Source organism: Physeter macrocephalus, chromosome 4 (genome assembly GCF_002837175.3).
Source record: "Physeter macrocephalus isolate SW-GA chromosome 4, ASM283717v5, whole genome shotgun sequence".
Classification (NCBI taxonomy): Eukaryota; Metazoa; Chordata; class Mammalia; order Artiodactyla; family Physeteridae; genus Physeter; species Physeter macrocephalus.
Window position 1 is genome coordinate 4,683,000 of NC_041217.1, and position 20,655 is coordinate 4,703,654.

Here is a 20,655-nt window from a genome sequence, read left to right on the forward strand (position 1 = left end):
TAGTCAACTCAGCGGCAAACTTCACCTGTTTATTTCCCTCTGCTGTCTGTGGTTTAACACCAACCAATTAATTCACTTATGCCTGCAATCCAGGAGCCCTGCTCTCTATCGCCGGTTTCCATTCTACTTTGGACACATGAAGAAATGTGTTCTGAAGGTGAAACTCTATGTTACATGATTTCTGTGAAGCCGGTGGTGATGACCTCACATTAAGAAATGAAGAGCATTAATTATAGTTGGTGAAGCAGAAATCTTAATAATGTGTGAAGAGATGAAAGGAAAACAGATTAGTGAACTGAATCAGATCTGATTTCAGTGATTGAGATACATCAAAATAACATTTAAGAACCTTTTCCTGTGTTAGTGCTATATTTACTCCTTCCTGAATGCTAATTAGTGGAAACTCAGTGAAAAGTGACGGGGCTTTTTAAAATTGTGATTTGAAGAGAATGTCATTCTGGGTGCGTCTTTCCTGAAAGTCAGATTGAGAGCCCAGAGAGACTGCTGTTCAGAGAAAGATGCTGTGTCCTTGGCCAGTGCTCTGCTCCCATCAGGAGCCCGAGGATGTGGGCCGGTCGGCGTCACCCTTGACATCAGCCTTCTGAATCAAACACAACCCTAATCCTCTCAGAAACCATGCATGACTCTGTCATTCACAAACGACCCCAAGTCCCTGACGAGTTTATTTTTCTTTTCTGCTTTGCTCTCTTAATTTAATGAATTTTGTTTAAGTTTATCAGTATAAAGAAGAATTTCCTATCACTTGTTAGATTTACTGTGTTTCAATGAATGGTTCCCACCCTGAAAATCTGGGACTTTCTGAACAGGTTCCCTCAATCAGGCCATCTATTCATTTACATGAATGTTCAGACTCTTCATTTAGCCAGAATAAAGAGTAATTTTGTTGTTAGACACATCTGCCCACTCCCCAAATCCCCTGTCTTCTATTACACAGTCACCTCCCTTTTCCTTCTAGAGGTGTCGCAAACAGTCATAGGCACCAAAGTTTTAGGGTTGAATTGGAAAGAAGTTCCTGTTTGGTTTTCCAAACCATTCTTGATGATAGCTAACATTTTTTATTTTTGCCAATTTGGACCACAATAACAAAGGAACTCCTGCTAATTATCCCTACATCCCCTTCCTAACTGGTGATCTCAAACCTTTCTTTAGCATGAGATTTGGAAATGGAAGACTCTGATGAACCCAAGCTCTGATGTTTCCTATACATTTGGCCTTGAGCAATTCAGGTAACCTCTTTAAGTCTCTATTTATCTTTAAATAAAGATAATAATGCCTCTCAGCGTGATTATGAGGGTGAAAAACTGGAGTTATTAATGTAAGTAGTAGAAAATGTGACAATTTTTAACCTCCCACCAAAGAAAACCACAGGACCAGATGGTTTCACTAGTAAATCCTACCAAACATTTAAAAAAGAATTAACTCCAGACCCCCCTGGCAGTCCAATGGTTAAGACTCCATGCATGCAGTGTAGGGGGTGCGGGTTCGATCCCTGGTCAGGGAACAAATATCCCACATGCCGTGCAGTGTGGCCAAAAAAAAAATTATTATTATAAAAAAAATTTAAAATATAAAAATAAAGAAAAGAATCGACTCCATTTCTTCTCAAACTTTTCCAAAAAAGTGGAGAGGAGGGAACATATCCAAAATCATTTTATAAGATCAACATGACCCCAATACCAAAGCCAGACAAAGACACCACAAGAAAAAAAACTACAGGCCAATATCCTTGCTAAACATCAAGGCAAAAACCACAACCAAATACTAATAAACCAAATCCAACAACATATGAAAAGGATTGTACACCATGATCAAGTTAGATTTATTCCAGGGATGCAAGGATGGTTTGACATATGAAAATTAATCAGTGTAATACACCACATTAACAGAATAAAGGGAAAAAAAATCACATGATCATCTCAACTGATGCAGAAAAAGCATTTGACAAAACTCGATACCATTTTATGATAAAAACACTCAAAAAACTAGGAATAGAAGAAAATTACCTCAACACAATAAAGTCCATAAATGAAAAGACCACATACTCAATGGTGAAAAACAGAAAGCTTTCCCTCTAAAATCTGGAAAAAGGCAAGAATTCCCACTCTTGCCACTTCTAGTCAGCATAGTAATGGAAGTCTTAGCTAGAGCAATTAGACAAGAAAAAGATATAAAAGTCTTCCAAATTGGAAATAAGTAAAATTTGTCTGTTTGTAGATGACATCTTATATGTAGAAAACTGTAAAAACTCCACAAACAACTTGTAAAACTAATAAACAAAATCAGCAAAGTTGGAGGATACAAAATCAACACACAAAAATCAGTTGACTTTCCATACACTAACAATGAACAACTAGTTAGAAAAGGAAATTATTAAAACAACCCTATGTATAATAGCACCAAAAGAATAATTCACTTAAGAATAAACTTAATCGAGGAGCTGAAAGACTGGTACACTGAAAATTATAAAATATTAATGAAATAAATGAAAGAGGACACGAATTAATGAGAAGACATCCTGTGTTCACGGATTGGAAGAATTAATATTGTTAAAATGTCCATATCACTTAAAGCTATCTACATATTCAATATAATTCCTATTAAATTCCCAATGACACTTTTTTCAGAAAAAAAAAAAAAAGCTAACATTTATACAGAATCTCAAAGGGCCCTGAGTAGCCAAAACAATTTTGAGAAAAAAGAAACCTGGAGGCCTCACAAGTTTTGATTTCAAAATATACTACAAAGCATTCAAAATAGTATGGTACTAGAATAAAGACAGGCATATAGACCAATGGAACAGAATGGAGTGCCCAGAAATACACCCTTGGATATATAGTCAGCTGATCTTTGACAAAGGTGCCAAGAATACATCACAGGGAAAGGATGGTCTCTTCTCAACAAATGGTGCTGGGAAAACCAGAAATCCATGTGCAAAAAACTGATATTAGACTCTATCTTACACCATACACAAAAATCGAACTCAAAGTGGATTAAAGACCTAAACATAAGACCCGAAACTGTAAAACTCTTAGATTAAAACATAGGGGAGAAAACCCCTGACATAGGATTTGGCGATGATTTCATGAACACAATGCCAAAAGCACAGGCAACAAAAGCAAAAATAGACAAGTAGAGCTACATCAAACTTAAAAACTTCTGCACAGCAAAGGAGACAGACAACGGAATGAAAAGACAACCTATGAAATTTCCAAGAAAATACTTGCCAACTCTCTTTCTAATAAGGGATTAAGATTCAGGATATGTAAGGAACTCCTACAACTCAGTAGTAAAAAAAAAAAAAAAATAAGCTAATTAAAAAAGGGGGTAAGGACATGAATAGACATCAAGTAAGGCACATCCTCTCTGAGCCTTAGATTCTTCATCTTTTATAGAAAGAAGCTGGACTAGAGGGTTTATGAGAACTTTTTAACTCTTTGATTCTCTGTTCTGCATTAATAATTCAAAATTTAGGAGAAGTATCCTGGCACTTATCAGGCCCTTCTTAGGTGATAGGTAAAACAATACGAAGTTGCCATGTTTGCAAAATATGCAATTTCATGTGGTTCTGTCTAATATTTCAGTGTCATGTACTTCCGTGTAATGATTGAAAGAGAATTAACTAAATATTCCTTTAGAGGACACCCTACACTTACACTGGAATATTTTTCTAACATCGTAATTTTACCATAAGAGTTAAAAAAAGAAAAACACCACCCAAATAAACTTTCCCAGATGCTCTATTTTTCCGCCGGCTATTGCCTTGATTCTCTTGCAGATCTTGCCTGAAACTGATTGATTGCAGAGCAATGCCAACCTCAAAGTTTGCTCTCAAAAGCATGTGAAGAACAGGACAAGCATCCAGGCCCAGTCCATTCTTGCTATGGATGATAAAGATGCCTTTCAGAGGGTGAATGAGGCAGAACTGATGGTGTTAGCCTTTCAATTTCAAAGGAAGCAGCATAATAGATTATTGTATCTAAAAACATATTCTTTTTTAAAAATTTAATTAATTAATTAATTTATTTATTTATGGCTGTGTTGGGTCTTCGTTGCTGTGCGCCGGCTTCTCCCTGCGGTGGCCTCTCCTGCTGCGGAGCACGGGCTCCAGGCACGCAGGCTTCAGTAGCTGTGGCTTGAAGGCTCTAGAGCTCAGGCTCAGCAGCTGTGGCGCACGGTCTTAGTTGCTCCGCGGCATGTGGGATCTTCCCGGACCAGGGCTCGAACCCGTGTCCCCTGCATTGGCAGGCGGATTCCTAACGACTGTGCCACCAGGGAGGCCCTAAAAATATATTCTTAAGGAAATTTCTCATTGTCAAAACTTTCTTCACTATAACAAGGCCCACGGTGTTAATGATATAAAAATCCCAGAGGTATCCTTTCCAATCTTCACTCTTATCCAAAGTATCAGGTGATCCTGGTCAGTTACTTGCCCCTCTACACCACACTTTCCTCAACTAAAAAATTCAAATGTCATTTCTAAACCTAGCCTATAATCTTGCTGTCGTGAGTAATACAGATAAGAATCCTGAGAAATTTCATATGTACAAAGTGCATTAATTGTGCTTAATCAGCTAATCATAGACGCTTAAGAGGGGTCAGGTCCATGCATCGCTCTCAATTAGTGACAAATATTTTCTGCAATATTTATGACATATTGTCACTTAGTTTCTGTTTGAATGCTTCCAGGGATGGGAGTTCACTTTGGTGCAAGTCAATGCATTACATTATTGAATAGTTCCAGTGTTAAATTCATTTCCCTTATGTTGACTTGAAATATTTTTCCTATAAATTCTATTCCTCTGTCTTATTTCTGCTACCTGTATTAATATAGAAAAAATCTACTTTTTCATTTTCATGATAACAATTCAAGCATCTGAAGGCAGTTTCATGCTTTCCTTAAGTCTTCTCTTTCTAGAGAAAACATCCCCTATCCTTAGACTGTTTCTACAATGCCTTTCTCTAGGCCTGGAAGTCATCAAGGTTTTCATTTGAATGTGGTGCCTGGAAGTAAAACCTACACTTCTGAAGTGACTTGGTCAGTACATAAGTCAGAAGGAAAACAATAACCCTTGTTCTGGGACCAAATGCTTATGTTAATACAGTTTAAGACTAACTTCTTAAAATTACAGTTCTCACTTCTGTTAAGGACAATGTAGCTTCTATTAGGCCAACATTTCAGCATTTCACAGAAATAGAAAAAACAGTAGTAAAATTTGTAGGGAACCTCAAAAGACTCTAATAGCCAAAGCAATCTTGAGAAAGAAGAACGAAGCTGGAGGCATCACACTTCCTGATTTCAAACTATATTACAGAGCTAGAGTAGTCCCAATGGTATGGTATTGCCATAAAAATGGACATATAGATCAATGGAACAGAATAGAGAGCCCAGAAAAAACCTGCACATATATGGCCAATTAATTTATGACAATGGAGGCAAGAATATAAAATGGAGAAAGAATAATCTCTTCAATAAGTGGTGGTGGAAAAACTGGACAGTCACATGCAAAAGAATGAAACTGGGCCCCAGTCTTATACCATACTGTATTAAATCAACTCAAACTGGACTGAAGACTTGCATGTATAACCTGAAACCATAAAACTCCTAAAAGCGTAAAACTTCCAGAAGGAAACATAGGGGGTAAGCTCCAAGACATTGGTGTTGCCAATGGTTTTCTTTGGATTTGACACAAGCAAAAAAAAGCAAGTGAGTTTTATATCAAACTGAAAAGCTTCTGCACAGCAAAGGAAACCATCAACAAAATGAAAAGGGAATCTACAGAATAGAAGAAAATATTTGCAAATGTATATCTGATAAGGGGTTAATATCCAAATTATATAAAGAACTCATACAACTCAATAGAAAAAACCCCCAAACAATCCAATTAACAAATGGACAGAGGATCAGAGTAGACATTTTTCCAAAGAAGACACACAAATGATCAAAAAGATACATGAAAAGATGCTCAACATCACTAATCATTCAGTCAATGCAAATCAAAACCACAATGAGATACCACCTCACACCTGTCAGAATGGCTATCATCAAAATGACAAAAAATAACAAGTGTTAGAGAACATGTGGACAAAAGGGAAACCCCCTCATGCACTGTTGGTGGGAATGTAAATTGGTGCAGCCACTATGGACAACAGCATGGAGTTTCCTCAAAAAATTAAAAATAGAACTACCATATAATCCAGCAATTCCACTCATGGGTATGTATCCAAAGGAAATGAAAATAAGATCTTGCAGAGGTAAGTGTATTTATATACATACAGTTGATCCTTGAATAATGCAGAGGTTAGGGGTGCCCACCCTCCTCAAGGTAACAAATCTGCATATAACTTATAGTCGGCCCTCCACATGTGCCGTTCCTCCATATTCGTGGTTCCTCCATATCCATGGCTCCGCATCCTGGATGTCAACCAACCTCGGACTCTAGCATTCTATATTTGCTATTCAAAAACAAGCCGTGTATAAGTGAGTGGACCCTCGCAGTTCAGACCTGTGTTGTTCAAGGTCAACAGTATATGTAATGGACTCTTACTCAGTCATGACAATGAAGGAAACCCTGCTATTTGCAACAGCATGGATGGACTTGGAGGGCATTATGCCAAGTGAAGCAAGTCAGACAGAGAAAGACAAACACCGTATGATCTCACTCATATATGGAATCTAAAAACATTGAACTCAAAGAAGCAGAGAGCAGAATGGTGGCTGCCAGGGGGTGAGGAGTGGGGAAAACGGAGAGATGCTGGTCAAAGGGTACAAACTTTCAGTTGTAAGATGAATAAGTTCCAGGGATCTAATGTACACCATGGTGACCATATATAGTTAATAATACTGTATTATTGAAAGTTGCTAAGAGAGAGGATCTTAAATGTTCTCACCACAAAAAAGAAATAGTAGTCATGTGACGTGATGGAGGTGTTAGCTAATGCTAAGGTGGTCATCATGTTGCAAAATACAAGTGTATCAAACCAACACACTGGACACCCTAACCTTACAGGATGTTATAGGTCAATTATATCTCAACAAAGCTGGAAAAATACTAAAAAAATACAAGCGAACAAATACAAAAATACAAAAAAAAATACAGATATGGAGAATAAAATGCAAAAGTTCAATAGATCTATAATAAGACTTCCAAATGTATACTCCCAGCTTGCCATGTCTCTTGAACTTCAGACTGGAATATTCACACTAACTAATAATTGTACTTGGATAGTCCATTGACCTTACATGTATTCATTTATTCAATTAAGAAAAATTTAAAAAATAAGATTCAACAAATTTAACTTTTCATGTACTCAGATCTACAGCTTCTCCCAAACAATCATAAGATCTTACTGCTTCAAACTTTGTTAAATGAAGCCCTTTCTCTACATCCCGTTTCGCTATAGAAGGTAGCTCAAAGTGCCCTGCCCTTTTGTCTGTATCGCTGCAACAGCCTCCGAAATGTGTCTTTATGGGTCCAGTCTTGCCCTGCTTTGAATCCGTTCTCTCCCTAGAAGCCCAAGTAATCTTCTAAAGTGGAAGCGTAATCATGTCACCTCTGTTTGAACCCTATCAAAGACTCTCCATTGCTCTTAGGAAGAAAAGCCTAGGTCCCTGACACGGCTTCCGAGGACTCACTTCCACTGACTCTGCAGCCTCAGGTTTACTCCGCCCCCTTCACCCCCTCCACCCCCTCCACCCCCCACCCCCACTTCAAATGGCCACACTGCACACCTCTGCAGCCCCTTCTGCTGACACGCCCCCTGCTATTCCAGCCCTCCTGACACAATCTCATGTCTGTTTGCCTTTGAATCTCAGTTTAGGCTTTGGGACTTTCTTTGACCTTCTGCCTTTAAGACTGGGCAAAAATCCCCCTCCTCTGTGCTCCTCTAGAGCTGGCACGAAGTTCCATCCTAACACGGACCCAGGAACTCTCCTCCTCTGTTGACCTACATCCTCTATAACAGCGGTCCCCAACCTTTTGGGCACCAGGGACCCATTTCGTGGAAGACAATTTTCTCACAGGCCCCGGAGGCGGGGGCGTGCAGGGGGACGGCTCAGGCGGTAATGCCAGCGATGGGGGGACGGCTCAGGCGGTAATGCGAGCGATGGGGAGAGGCAGGTGAAGCTGCAGCTCACCTGTCCACCGCTCACCTCCCGCTGGGCAGCCGGCTTCCTAACAGGCTGTGGACCAGTACCAGGGTTGGGGACCCCTGCTCTACCAGACCCTCAACTTGCGGGCAAGTGCTGCGTCTAATCTACAGTTGTATTCTCAGTACCTAGTCCAGGGCACAGCACATAGTAGGTATTCATCAGATATTTGCTGAATAAGTCAGAAGAGTAAAGTAGAGAAATGAAATTAGTCCACATTAGTAATAATTTTGGTAGTTGAGAATAACTTTCGTATTTCTTTCACTGGTTTTCTTCCTAAATCACTAAACTCAAATTTTATGTATAACCATTTCTAGAAGAGGCTCCATTTAAATTTTGCAAAATTAAAGCTGAATAACTTCTGCTTTAAAACTCAGACATGGCAAAAGGATCTTTCAATACAATTTAGTGAAGAATTTGGAAGGTGAGAGATATTGGTTGCCCTTATATTGAAAAAAAAAAGTATTTATAAAAGGTTTATCACAGTCCCTGGCACAGAGAAGGTTCTTGATAGTGTTAAGTGAATTTGTCTTTCTGTGCTGTCAAAACACTAATTTCTCCAAACCTCCCTGTTTTCTCAGCTTCCCTGTTCTCCGAAAAGGAGGGTGATAAAAACCACTCCCCATGTACACACACACAGAAGGAAAAGGCATGGCCAAAGATAGAGATATAGCCTTGTTTAGTTCAAACGTTGAACCTTAAAAAAGTACAAAATAAAAAAATTTTAAATTCAACTACTATAGGTTATGCTTCAGAAATGGGGTCTAGAGGAGTTTGTGTGAATTTCTGTCACTCAGGTCAGATGGCCCCTCCTCAGAGCCAAGTTAACTATGGCTAGCTCTGGTGGGGATGATGCAAATCAATAGTAAGAATAATTGAGGATGTCATCAATACTAGAATTACAACCAGAGGAATACCTGCCACAGAGGGAAAGTGTCAATACATGAAACTTTGACCTTCACTGCCGCAGGTGTTTACCTGCAGTAACACATCTGGGGAAAGAGACCATAATTCAGGGTGACCAGCACGGGTACTTCCGTCTTCAATATGTGGGGTGCGTGTGTGTGTGCGCGCGCCTGGCTTGTGGACATCTTAGCGTGCAAGACACAGTCAAGCCAAATAAGACAGTTATCAGAGGATGAGGAGGAGAGATACAGAAACAATGGTTTTATTTTTCTGTGCAAATGTGCAAAAGCCATAGCCACACACAATGCAATTGAAAATACAGAAGAAGACAGAGAAAAGGGAGTGTTTTTCAGTCAGCTATGACAAGACATTGGAAAACAGAAAAGCAACTACTGACAATTACAGTGACAACAGAGGCATCAGAATCGTACAGAGAAAGAGATGGTGAGTGATTCTTAAATATATTTGGAAGGAAACATGTTACAGTTGGAATGACCTGTAAGTATATAATTACGGACATGCCCAATGGGAGCAAATGTGAAAACTGTACACGTGGTCTTTGGCTGTATCAATTTTATGCTTACTTCAGATAATATGGGAATGCAAATATTGATGGGAAGGTTTTCCCCATGTCTCTTGCCATGAAATCTAGCTTTGGAACAGATCAGCTGAGATGGCAGGATGGCACGTACTGTGTAGAGGCGAGGGGAGCAGGGTGTAGAAAGGAAAGACTTCAACGTGAGTCTCTCCCAGTAAGGTGCCTGCTAGCACTCCACAGGATAAATTTGCTGCATAAAATCCTCTATTATGGTTGAAAAATAAAACGGAAGATATTTCCTTTGCTTTTATAGTATACTACTTTGTAATTTTGATTGCATGGTATAGTTAAGTTTACCTTGGTAATTTCCAAAGAAAAACAAGTTTCTTAAAACAGTTGGAACTAAATGAGTATTGGATATCACCCAATGGATAAAAAAATTACCCTCACATTTTCAAACCAGGGCAGCTCCTAAAGACACAAACACATTTACAAAATGATATTTGGTGGGCCATTGTTATTATAGTTGCTTTCTAAATTAATTCATAGGATCAAATTATTTTCCCTTTAAATGGACACAAATAATGGCTCCTTTGGAAGGTATATCTACACAAAGATATTTAGCATAAATGATAACATGCAGTGTGGAAGCAATAAAAATATTAGCAAATAAAGTTATTTTCTAATTGCTATTTCATATACTCTAAGCAAGAATATATTAATCTTTGCATACCTTATTAATTTACTTTGTAGATCCATCATTTCAGGTATTCATTTCTTAAAAAAGTCATAATGTCAAATATACTTTGATTAGAATAGGTACTATGATTTTTTTCTCAGATAATTGAAGAGGATAAATTTACTTGCAAATTTTAGAAAAATATGCCTCCAAGAAATTCAAGTTTTATAATTTACATTTTTAGTGTATGCATATACAATAATGCTTATTTCTTTATTGAATATGCATTGAAAAGCAATTGAGATTAGTCCATTTGATAGAAATGTCGATAAGCTCATAAATCTATAAGCAATTAACAAAAAGTTATTATTTGTATAGAAAATATTGCAGGAAAAAGAAATGGAGAAAGGTTTTATCTGTCATTTTTTCTGAGGAAGGAAGGTTTTTATGGAATTGTAAATTATACTGGTGAGGTATATAACTTGAGAATTGATACCCATTGTATTAGAAAATTTTCTTTCTAGATTTTGAGGGATTTCATGGAATTTCCCACTTTCTCTTTATATATATTTTTTACTTACCAGAGAACTGACAACACTTCATCTGAATAGCTTGTATAAGAGCATAGATGGATATAAAAAGTTTAATCACTAATTTTCAAATTGTCATGTCATGAATAATAGGAATGAAAGAACATAAATGACTGAGGATGAGGGCGAATGAGGGCAACTTATATTGTAAAAGCACACACAAGAATGGGGTGTGGGAGAAAGTTGTTTCTTACTGCAGTGGTCATTCAAATACAGCAGCGCTAAGAATGATGGCACATTTGTACTAAATACTCTCAACAGTGAGATGTTTCTGCTCATATTAAGAACAATTCTTTTTTGCATTTAGAGCCTTAATAGGTAAATATTTGACATACTCATAAAGTGCTTGCAATATGCTTAAAATAGTCCTTGAATTTATTTTAATTTTCAAGATGGTTTTTATTTCAAGGCGTCTCTTGAAATTCATGGCTTTAAAGTTTGGGAATGATCACAGGTACGTCAATAATCATCCTGTTCACCCCACTCGACCACGGGCTCATCATTCATGCGCAGAATGAGGTAAGAAAGAAGCTGGAAGAGGTTCTGCCAGAGTAGGAGGGAGGCATAGAAGGAGAGGCCGCTTACGTCCAGCTCACAGCGCGCGCCGGCGAAGGCCAAATCACAGATGCACTGGAACTTGTTCAGCAAGTCGTGGCATTGGCCTCCATTGAGGCAGGGATCAGAGGCACACTCATCAATGTCCTTTTCACACCTTGAAAAGAGAAACAGCAGAAACCCGGGCCTCAATTCAATAAATTGGCTGTGAAATGAATGGGGAGGGAGAACGCTCCCTGGCCTGATCCACCTAGACCAGCGCGGTGTAATTGACCAGTCCCCATTCCCTTTGTTGTATATGCTCGATAACGTGGGAGATAATCTTCAAATTTCCTTTCACAAATTTTTCTTTTAATGAAAATAATTTGTACACACACACACAGACGCACACACACAGTTAATTAGAAAGAGAAAACAGGCGCAAATATCTAGAAATATCTAGACAAAATGGGGCCATGCATAAGTCAATTTCTCCCTCAAGTGTGTTAGTGTCGTTGCCACCTTATAAAAGTTCAGTTTATTGGGGTACACGGGGACCAGGAGAGTGAGCTGTAGTTTTTCAACCTAGCGTCTACAGAGCAGACCTCCACTGCAGCTGTGAGGGTTCTGCTGCATCAGTGCCCCCAAGCGAAGGGGTAAAGCCCCTCAGAAACAGAAAAATGTATTTGGTTTATTCTGGGAGATTTGGGATTATTATCCTTGGGAAACCCATTTTTAACAAAAAGCCAAAATAGATAATAGAAGCTTGCACTTGCTAATAAATCAGTTTCATAGCTAAGTGTAATATTTGCATGTTCAGGTAGAATGATTTTCAAAAGCCAAATTTTCCAAAAACAAGTGATATCAATTCTAAGGTACACAGAAACTTTCCTCTTCCCCGGGACACTGTCATTTCCCCCCTAATTTTCCATGAACTACTATGTGTTTTATCCAATCACTCATTGAGTAGATATTTATTTAGCACTTACCACGTGCCAAACCCCCTGCTAGGCCTTGGGATAGATGGGTAACTGAGGCGTCTTTCTTACTTTGGGAAGTTCATACAAAACCTCAGCTTCGGGAATCTCTATAGAGCAGCTCACAAGGTTGAAGTCCACTGTAAACAATTTTTCATTCCCCACCTCCTAAGAGGTAAGCGTGCGTGCCTAGGTCATCCACTAATCCCTAGGCTCAAACTGAAGGGATGAGGTGGTAGGTTGGGCAGGGCCAACCCAAGGCATAAAAGGAAAAAGATTTCTTCCCAGAAAAACAGCTCCTTATCCCCTTAGATACCAAGCATAGCTGAGACATTTTGTTTTCCTTTTTTGGCTTAGGCTTCTGGGCTGGAAGGAGACTCCTCTGATTAGACCGGAGCATAACTCGGCAGTTCGAGGGAGCCTGCCAAGTACTCCCTGCCCTGGGTGGGCCAGAGTGTTCACAGCATCCATCATGTACAACCTGCCAGGGTGACAGCACAGAGCTGGAGGTCTAACCCGACAGAAGAGAAGGCAATTTGTTAGAGGACAGCTTTTCAATATCTTTGGACTTTATGGAAGTCACATCCCCCTAGGCCTTGGGAGACCGCCCAGTATTTTCTAGCTTTCCTCCAGCTATTCTTTCTCTATTTCTTATCTACTTCTCTTTTGAGCTGAACAGTGCACAATATACACACAACCCTTATAAACATTATTGGAGCTTTCATTAGAGGTTATTAATAGATAGAAAATCAAAACAAATAAATCCATTGGCATCCAGTGAATTAACTAATGACGGAAAAGGACTTTGAAAGCACAGAATCCATGGGACATGTGTTCACTATTTTAGAAATCCATTTTCAGCAGAGAAGTTTATCTGGATGAAAAGACTCCTGGGAGAGGAACAGAAACACTGAGCTTCCTTTTCTTACCACATTTCAAGTCAACAATTTGAATTTAAATGCCAGATATGTTTCTTTTTTTTTAAAACAAATAAAAGTTGGAGGAAAGGGAAATGTTCGTTGTAAACAGGAATAAGGTGTGAACAGTGGAGAAAGATAAGCCAAGGCTTTGAATGAGTTCTATGCATTGGCCATTAAACTTTAACGCGCCATTAAGCATTAAATGGTGACATTGAAGGCTGGAGGCAACCAGCACGTAAATATATAGTTAAAGTGTTGTTCAGATTTTAGGACAAGAAAATCTTTGCAGTGTTTTTGATATATGTGGAATCGGAGGCCAACCGAATGGTCTCTGGGTTAATAGTATGGTGCAATGAAAAGTAGAACGTGAGTCTAGGCTACACACCTCCGCGCACATGGATACTCGGACTGCCTGTGCCGCTGAGAGCCAGCCACTGAAGGCAAGCCGTGAAGGCGAGGGTTGGCCAGCCTTGTCATTGAATGTCGGAAGGGAAGAATGCAGGTGTGGCTGAGATTGCCTGCTGTTTTGTAAACGTGGCAAAAGAGCTGTATCTCTGTGGTGCCCAAAGAACTGGTTGAAAAAAAGAAAATTCAAATTAATCCAAACTCTAGTTGTTGTGGAGCAAAAATGTACCCATTATTTTATTAACTACTCTTTTGGGGAAAATTAATTCAGTCAAGATCTCTTTGTCCAATGTGTTGGACTCGAATTGATCTAATTTGTTGGGAGGAAGTTTGATCAGAGATCAGTATTATCTTACCCTGGATGATATACGAGATGGAGGAGAACCCCTTCCCTTTTCTTTTAAGTGTTGCAAGTAAAGATTTCGTCATACATTTACGCCAGCACATCCGCAGGTGAGCAGAGGCTGTGAAGGCAGTGCGACCTTGCTGCAGCACGTGTCTGGACTGGCACCTGACCTGTCACTTAACCTCTTGGCTTCCGTTTACACAAATGCAAAATGGAAATAATAACAATTAGAGACAATAGTAACAGTAACAATAATAACAATTTGTCCGGTGCCTGGCATAGCACTAGAAAAAAATGCTTAAGTATCTGTTACCTGCTGTTCTAGTATCTCTACCTCGTAGAGCCCCAGTTTGTTACCATTCTGGGAACATTGATCCCCTTGGGAATCGGAAAAAAGCTACAGAATACGCACCTTCTTGCACTTGACCTCACCTCGGCCAGTCAAATGCATATGCAAATTTGCCCGCATGCTCAGCAACTCACAGACCAAAACCAGCGATCAACCCCATACCGACAATCCCGGCATTAGGTACAGCAGAGCTGAAGGGTTTCTCTGGGAAAGGTAGATTCATCTGGATAAAGTGTGTATACTTTTAGGGTTGAAGGTAATTCTAGGGGCAATCTTTAAGGTTTATTACATTCTACCTTCACCAACAACCGTGTCTGCATCATGTACTAGAGAGTTAGTGGGACAGAAACACGCATCCGGAAGTACCTCTAAGAAAACAATATCACATTTTACCATTTTCGAAGACATAGTTCCTTAGTTAAGTCTTGGCTAAAAAAGCGTTCTTGACTTTGACCTAAACTGTAATTTTTCTTCTTTTTTATTGTTTGTCTCTGTCCGGACCTATATTTCAGCACGGATTTTCCTATGGGAACTGAGATGAAAAATTAGAGGAGAAATAAACTTTGCATAATCTCGTTGTTGTTCAGCCCAGACTTTTCTCCTATAAAGCTCTGCTGCGACTCACCATTCCCCAGTGAAACCTGGCCAGCACACACATTTTACTTCACCCTGGAACTCCGTGCAGTTGCCGCCGTTATAGCACGTGAGGTTGGTCTTCTCATTCCCACAGGCTGCTGAGGGTAATCTGGTGTATCTACAGAGAAAAGTAACAGCCACACTGTTCACCTTGCTCGTTTCATTTATGAAAACGTTTTAGAAAAGTTCATGTATATAGTCAATGCCAAACTAACTAGGTACTCAGGCTGGCTGAGCCACAAGTGCTTAACTGTGCTGTTTTGTTCCAGAATCACCTTCTCAGTCCAAGGCTCCTGCTGGAGGGCTGCGCTGTACGGAGCATGGCTATCCATCTTCCACTGCTACCCAGTGTTCATTCGTGAGATAAGATCTATGCCGGGGGTGGCAATAAATTTAGCACCAGAAAGAAACTTGCTATAGCTAGGCCAGAGGAAAATTGCATCTCTATGAAGGCCAGGAAAGAAAGGACAGGACTCTGGTACCCAAGCCCTCATGTGATTTCTCCATTGCCTTTCACAGCTGAACTCCAGTTGCCCTGCCAACACTTGCTGCCCCCATCTAATGACTCACAGCTCAGCAGAATGCAAGCCAAGTGCTGTCCAGGAGGTTTGTACACGGCACTCAGTGGTGACCACATGTGAATTCTGAGCTTGGCTCTTTTGTTTATCAACAGAGCTGTATATATTAAGGAATCCTTATAAGGGGCAGAACAAATTGTTGGAAGCTAAGCAGAACTTTACTGTGTGATAAAATCCAGTAGTGTGAAGGGACTGGTTAAAAAGATTTTATGGTGTTCAGGTCCTTCAACCCACTGTGCATGGTGTGCATGGAACTGGATACATAGTTAATATTCAGGAAATATCAGATGAATTTAATTTGTCCTGCTGTGCGCACTGCAGCTAATATGGAGAAACCGGTCTATATGATGTTAAGTGTGTCTCTTCCTACAAGAGCTAATCAATTCGAATTTAAAAAGAAAATATCGTAAGGACTTTTCAAAGGAGCCAAAAGTGTCAACCAGCGTTGAAAGAGGTCAATTAGCAATGCAAGTATGAAGCTTTGTATACATCATACGTTTAATAAACAATTTTGAATCTCATTACAAAGTACTTTTGAATCAAAACTTCAATCTTTGAAAACTTGACTTTGATGAATTAGGCAGAAAAAATACTGGAGCACTGGTTACTGGGGCATATTTGTTTATTTTACTTATCCAAAGTCACCATGGCAGTACTATTAATTTTGATCCTGAATTTCTTTTGCTTTTAAGCATTCGCATTACCTGCTGGCAAATGAGTCGGTTAACTCATGAGAAGTGACGTTTTATTGGAATGTCAACACTCAGCACCTAACCCTGTGTCATGCCTTCACAGACTCTGGACAGCAATAAATGTTATGGAGACAAATACATCTTTTTATAGGTGTGGCTACATATTCTGTCTACTAAGAGATTCATCCAGTTAAGGTACCACTTCTGAATTAGTGTACTGTCTGCAGGCTGCCAGCCAACTCCAGGCCTTCCTGTCCACGTTCTGGAATCTATTGCTTGCTAGAAGTAACCGTCTCACGTGCCTATAACAACTCAATTGTTTAGTGAATTCAAAACAAGTATAAGTTATAAAAACAATAACGAATTCTACTTACATAGAAATACTAAAGCAGTGTGACTTGGCAGGAAAATATTCATTCCTGTTTCTATTTATATTACATGAAACGGATGTGACTGCCGGAACTAAGCTTTATAGTTTTAGAAAAAAACTGTGAAATGTTTTGAAATGGGCAAAAGAGATCACTGGGTATTCTTTCAGCGGAATGCTGGGTGTTATATAAAAGACCCTCTAAGATTATCTGATTTTTCTAATGTGTATGACTCAGGTTTTCTTTACCAAGCTAGTTCACAACCCTGTAAGTTGTAGAGAATTACAGTAATACTAATGGATCTTGTTCACTGAAGTGCAAATGAATTTGAAGCGATACAGTCAATTGTCACACTGTAGAAATAGTGTGCTTCAAATACTAATTTTGGTGTCCTACAGGCTATTAAACAATTTTGCATTTATTGGTAAATTCATTTCCTCATCCCCATTTACAAGTGTGTATATATATTATATGGACATATTTATGTATATGATTAGATTATCCTTTGACATTTTGATTTTTATCTTACTGGTTCCCTCATTAATTAATGACAAAGTCATCAAAACGTTCATTCTGAGAGTCATGATTTCACCCTTTTGAAATTATACTTTAACATAGTCTTTCCAGAATTACATGAGTTTACCTGCCTGGAATACCCCAGAGTATTCTCTTAGGGGTAAGAGTCATGCTTCCTCCAACAATACTAAAGTTCAGCTCCTGCATTTGTTGTAAATGTATTTGTTTCCTGAGGCCTTAAGGCTGTCAGACTCTGGGGCTGTAGCTCCTGAGACATTCTAACAGAGATGACTGAGAAAACATTTTGCGCAAAGTCTGGTCCAAACCCTGCCCTTCCTCTTTGTAGAACATGCCAGCAGGTGAGATCCTGTCTTCGCAAGACCAAACTGTGATGGCCGTTGACTGTCCCCCCCTGCTCAGCACTGCCTGTATGTTCATACCTGGGCGGAGAGCTTTCCGGTTTGAAGATGTAGAACACAGCTCGAAACACACGTTACGTGGATATTATGCTCACCTGCAGAATTTTCCTGTGAAATTTCCAGGACAGCGGCAAGAATAGCCACTGGTGTCGCTGACGCAGGTGGCCCCGTTTGCACACAGGTGACTCTGGCAATTGTCTCCATCTGATTCACAGTTCACGCCGGTGTAGCCAGGCTCACACCTGCAGCGATAGCCTGCCACTCTGTCGGAGCAGTTGCCATGGATACAGGGGTTTGAAAGGCATTCATCAATGTCGAGCTCACAGTGTGCCCCTGACCATCCCACGGGACAGGTGCAGTGATGAGAACTGTACGTGTCTTCACAATGTCCTCCCTGCGAGCAGGGGTTGGAGTTGCAGGCGTTTAACTGCAAACAGCCAGTAACCACTGGATGCGTAGAGATTTTGAGAAACTGCTCCTCCTGAGGTTTATTAATGAAACCATGAACATTTTCAAAGTAAGAGAGATAAATGCCACTGATTTCTATTGTACTTAGACACCCTCGCAGGCCCTGCGTGTTGTCACTAGCTCGCTCACCCACATAAATGTTTATATCATCCTTCAGGAAGCTGAGACTCCCAGTAGCAACTGCGCTGGTCACAAGAGGTGTTCGCTGGTCCACTTCCATTTGCCACCTGGAAGCCTGGGCCCGTGGGTCTGTCATGGAGAGAGTCACTTGGTGCCACACGCCGTCACTCACTGACTGCAGACTTGTCAGACTCAGCATGTAAAAACTGTTGCCACTTTGCAGCTGAAATAATAACTGGGAATCCCGAATGCTAATACTAAGGAATTCAGGCTCCTTCTCTGCGTGCAATATGATCGCATTTGCGTCCCTCGTTCTGAAACCAAATGTGATATTGGTGAGTTCTCTGGTAATATTCCCATTGCTCCTGAATAATATCTCACTGCTTTGTCCATTAAAAACAGCATTTGCGATACCTAAAGAGAGAAGGCAACGCCAATCAGCAACTTTACTAAATCTGTAATGTTTGCCTAAGTACCTTTATTGACATTAGTGATCATCACGTTACTCCCGTCATGTATGGGTTGTTTGATACAGGCTAGGCACTCTGTTAGTTGCTTTTATATTATTTTTAATATGAAGTTCTCGAATATAGGTTCATTATTATTATCATCATCTCTATTTCACGGAAGAAGAAATTGAGATTCACAGAGGTTAAGTAATTTTCTCACGGTCAAGTGGCTAATAGATAATTAAGCCAGAATGTCAAACTCGGGTGGTCAGATGCCAAAACCCAAATCGTGAATTTCTTTTCCACTGAAATGCAGTACCTTCTAATGTTATTTTACAGCTGCTCCCACAAATAAAGCGTTGGTTACCCATTTTACACATAAAGAAATCGAGCACAAAGAACACAGGTCTAGCTATAAACTGGACCTGAAGTGACATAGTTAATTAACAGTGGAGTCTGGCTTCTGAGTAAGCTGACCCGGAGGCACTTAAAAGTAGCATTCTGAATGACTGATTTACCACCTGGCAAACTCCAGTTATGTGCTGAGTTACCAGTCTGTGCCTAACTCCAAGTAGCATCCTGTGGTTGGGCAAAATTATACAACCGTACCCTCTGCTCTAATACACGCCCACATACATGGGACCACGGCACTTTTGGGCAATCTTATTGCATTTTTCTATTAGACTGTTTCTCCAATTCCACAAGATCACTCGTTCACAGCTTGCTTTATCTCTTAAAATATCTGACCCTATCTGTTTATGATCTCCTTTGTTACTTTCTTGAGAAAACAGGAGAAAGAAGAACTGCTTCAATTTCCCACCTAATCTGTAAACCTAACAAATCTGGATCCACTCTGCTTTCCATTTGTTATAATGGAGGCATCGTCCTTATTCTCATCTGTACAATAATAGAAAAAAGATCTCCTGTTCTCTGCCGCTGGTTCCTGACACAGGGCTTCTAAAACCCTGGTAAATTCCTAAGTGATAAGAGCACTGCACTGGGAACATCTTTGTTCTAATGAGACAACGGCTCTGGGTGGGCTCCTGGATGGAGCCTGGATGCAGGCTGGTCATCAGGAAGACCAAGCCATGATTAGAAGCATGAAATTGTCAGCCCCAGCCCCTCCTCTAGAGAAGGAAGAGAGCAGAAAATGGAGTTAATAATTGGTCACGCTTACATAAGGAAGCCTCCATAAAATCCCAAAAGCATGGGGTTCAGAGAGCTTCCAAGTTGTCAAACATACCCACGCTGGAATGGTCATGCGCCTGAACTCCTCGGGACAGGAGCTCCTACACGGGGGACCCCCCCAGACCTCGCCCTATGTATCTCTTCATCTGGTTGTTCATCTGGGACCTCTATCATATCCTTTAATAAACTGGTAAACAATTGAGGGTTTCCCCCCTGAGTTCTGTGAGCTGCTCTAGCAAATTAATTGGACCGAGGCGGGGGTCGTGGGAGCCTCAGATTTATACCTGATCGGTCAGGAGCACAGGTGACAACCTGGACTTGCGATTGGCATCTGAAGTGCAGTGGGGGGGTCTTCTAGTGGGACTGAGCCCTTAGCCTGTGAGATCTGACACTAGGTCTGGGTGGATAGTGTCAGAGTTGAATTAAGTTGAGATCACCTGTAGGACACCCAGCTAGCGTAGCAGAATTGCTTGGTGGGGGGACCCCCGCATATCAGGTGTCAGCAGTGCTGTGCGTGTATTCCTACTGTGGGCTTTCCCTACTCAGGTGGGAGACTGTAGGTGCTCCAGCACACATCCAAGGGCAACTCTCCCAGTCACGCCGTGGGCCCCTTTCATTTTCACCTTTTTTAGATATTACTTCTACACGTAACCTCTTTCTGTTCTGCATCATCATTTTCCCTCCCTTTTTGTTGCTTTCCATCAGCATAAGAATACGCTGTAATTTCTCCCACCTTAAAAGATAAAAACACAGGCAAGACCCAGGTGCGCTACCCTGACCTCCCTCTACCCTGCTGCGCTCTTATTTCTC

At 40.3% G+C, this 20,655-nt stretch overlaps 1 protein-coding gene across 1 annotated transcript in view; it reads right to left on the reverse strand.

Moving 5' to 3' along the window:
* The window catches only part of CRB1 (crumbs cell polarity complex component 1), a 281,561-nt gene that overhangs the window by 21,603 nt on the left and 239,303 nt on the right, over positions 1 to 20,655 (reverse strand). Inside the window, exons 10-12 of the mRNA XM_024130639.3 lie at positions 17,716 to 18,622; positions 15,037 to 15,165; positions 11,466 to 11,592 (exon numbers count right to left, since the gene is read on the reverse strand). Of these exons, the coding sequence (XP_023986407.1) occupies positions 11,466 to 11,592; positions 15,037 to 15,165; positions 17,716 to 18,622 (1,163 nt within the window). The remainder of the gene's footprint in view (positions 1 to 11,465; positions 11,593 to 15,036; positions 15,166 to 17,715; positions 18,623 to 20,655) is intronic.